This window comes from Camelina sativa, chromosome 16 (assembly GCF_000633955.1).
Source record: "Camelina sativa cultivar DH55 chromosome 16, Cs, whole genome shotgun sequence".
Lineage (NCBI taxonomy): Eukaryota > Viridiplantae > Streptophyta > Magnoliopsida > Brassicales > Brassicaceae > Camelina > Camelina sativa.
The window spans coordinates 26,087,409-26,089,419 of NC_025700.1; the positions used below are offsets into that span (position 1 = coordinate 26,087,409).

The following is a 2,011-nucleotide window of genomic DNA, read 5'->3' on the forward strand; positions in this document are numbered from 1 at the left end:
TCTGTGCCATGCTGGCTACATTTGTTATATCCAACGCTTTTAAGGAAATCACGTATCTCTTTGGAGCTACTATTACTTGCCTTGAGCAATCTCTCATCTTCCTCATAGATTAAATAAGGAGCTTCTGCCGGTTTCCTTGAGAGTAGCTTCTTTGCACCCTTTAAGACATGGTATTCCCAACCTTGAACATCGATCTTGAGAAGAAGAACAGGTTGAGACGGTGTGACGAGTTTGTCAAGAGGTATGGATTTTACTTGGACTGCTATTTCTTTGTTTGATTTGAAAGCAAGTCTTGCTCCCACCTCCGAGACCGCACTGTTGTCAAGCCGTCCAACCAACTGTTACACCAACAATGGAATCAACATTTAGCAAGATCCAATAGACAAGATGAGTGGGAACAGTAGAACCAAGTCTTGTTGGGTTTTGTTCCTTAACATTCAGTTTCACCTATAGCAGATAAGTTCTATGCAATAAGAAGCAATACAATCCACAATTCTATAAACAGAAATAATGCTATGTTCTCACTTCACTAATCTCAAATTACAGAAATGTGATGATACCTTATGGAAGGTAATGTCCCCAGTTCTGTCAGAAGCAGCGGCTTCAAACACAGTAACCAAAGCAGCAACTCTGTTGAACCAAATCCCATCACAGATCCTCTGCAAATTCTCAAACACAGGCTCAAAGGCAAGCACTTTAAAACCCATAGCAGCCGCAGCAAAGGTAGCCATACCAACATTAGCTCCCACATCAACGACTAAACCATTTTTACCACTAGCTCTCATACTCTCCAAAACCTCCTGAATCGTAGCTGAGATGTCTGGTTTCCTAAAGGGCTTACCTTTAAGCAGCCTGACAATGTTCTTGTGTGGTTTCTCCGGGAGAGTACCGAGATCAGCGAGGGAATAGACAAAAGGGTACTTGAGATTCTCGACGACGTTTGCGATTATGGGTTTTGACTGGGGACATTTGAAGCAATCAAAAGGAGGTATTGGGAATGTGGTGTCGATCGAGAGATTGGGATTGGAGTATTGGAGAGTGGAGCCAGAGAAGAAGAAGAGAGAAGAGAGGAAGATAATGGAGAGGACAAGAAGTGAGATTAGTAGTGTCTTTGGTGATGATAAAAGCTTATGGTTCTTGGCCCTTTTCCAGGCGTTCGCCATGGAAATGGATCCAGATGTGTTTGTTCCGACTCTTGAGTTTCGATCTGAGTAAAAAATGGGCAGAGCAGCTTTTCTTAATTTTCAGATCTGAGAAAACAAGACTCAGAGATCTTTGGGTGGGAAAGCTGGATTCGTATCGAGCCGTTAAAGGATCACAAGGAGAAGCTCCGAGGTTTGCAATTCCCGGTCAAGACAAGAGATTTACAAGATCAATTACAGAGGCACAATGACACGTGCGTGTGTCTAAATAAGATCTTAAATCTCAATTTTTTTTTTTTTTTTTTTTTAAATAACCCACTTTTCATTTTGCTTTCGAAGTTTTGAAATAACCCAATTTCTTCAAATATTTTAGATTTGTCATTTTTGGTCACTTTAAAATCTATACATTTATGATTTTTTTTTTTTGCTAAAATACATGTAAGATTGTGTTTTAAAATCTTAAAAAATAGCAAATTCATAAGATTTTAGCCAAAATGGCAAAAACCAAAAATACCACTAAAAAAAAGTCTCTTTTCATAATTAACTCAAGTTTCACTACAAAAGAATTAACTAATTTACTATTTTCTCCAACGTAACATAATTTTTAGTCTACCATTCATAACGTTAGACCAGTATGCTATTCTATTGGGATCTCTCATTTAAACTATGTACAGTGTAATGGTGTTATTTTCAAAGGTTTAAAAGCTTACAAAGTTACAATGGTTTAAAAGAAACAAACCGATGTAGCAAATAATAGTGTTGAATTTTATCGATGCATGAAAGAAAAATGTAGACTTTTTATTTGACATGGCAAGTTTCAATTCAAAAACTGATCCATTAGTTTTTTTTTTTTTTTTTTTTAAAAAAAA

General features: G+C 37.1%; 1 protein-coding gene across 1 annotated transcript in view; it reads right to left on the bottom strand.

Annotated features, from left to right (window-relative positions):
- LOC104752570 overlaps nt 1-1,376 on the bottom strand; it is a 2,650-nt gene extending 1,274 nt beyond the window's left edge. Inside the window, exon 1 of the mRNA XM_010474749.2 lies at nt 561-1,376. Within this exon, the coding sequence (XP_010473051.1) occupies nt 561-1,163 (603 nt within the window). The 5' untranslated portion in view covers nt 1,164-1,376. The remainder of the gene's footprint in view (nt 1-560) is intronic.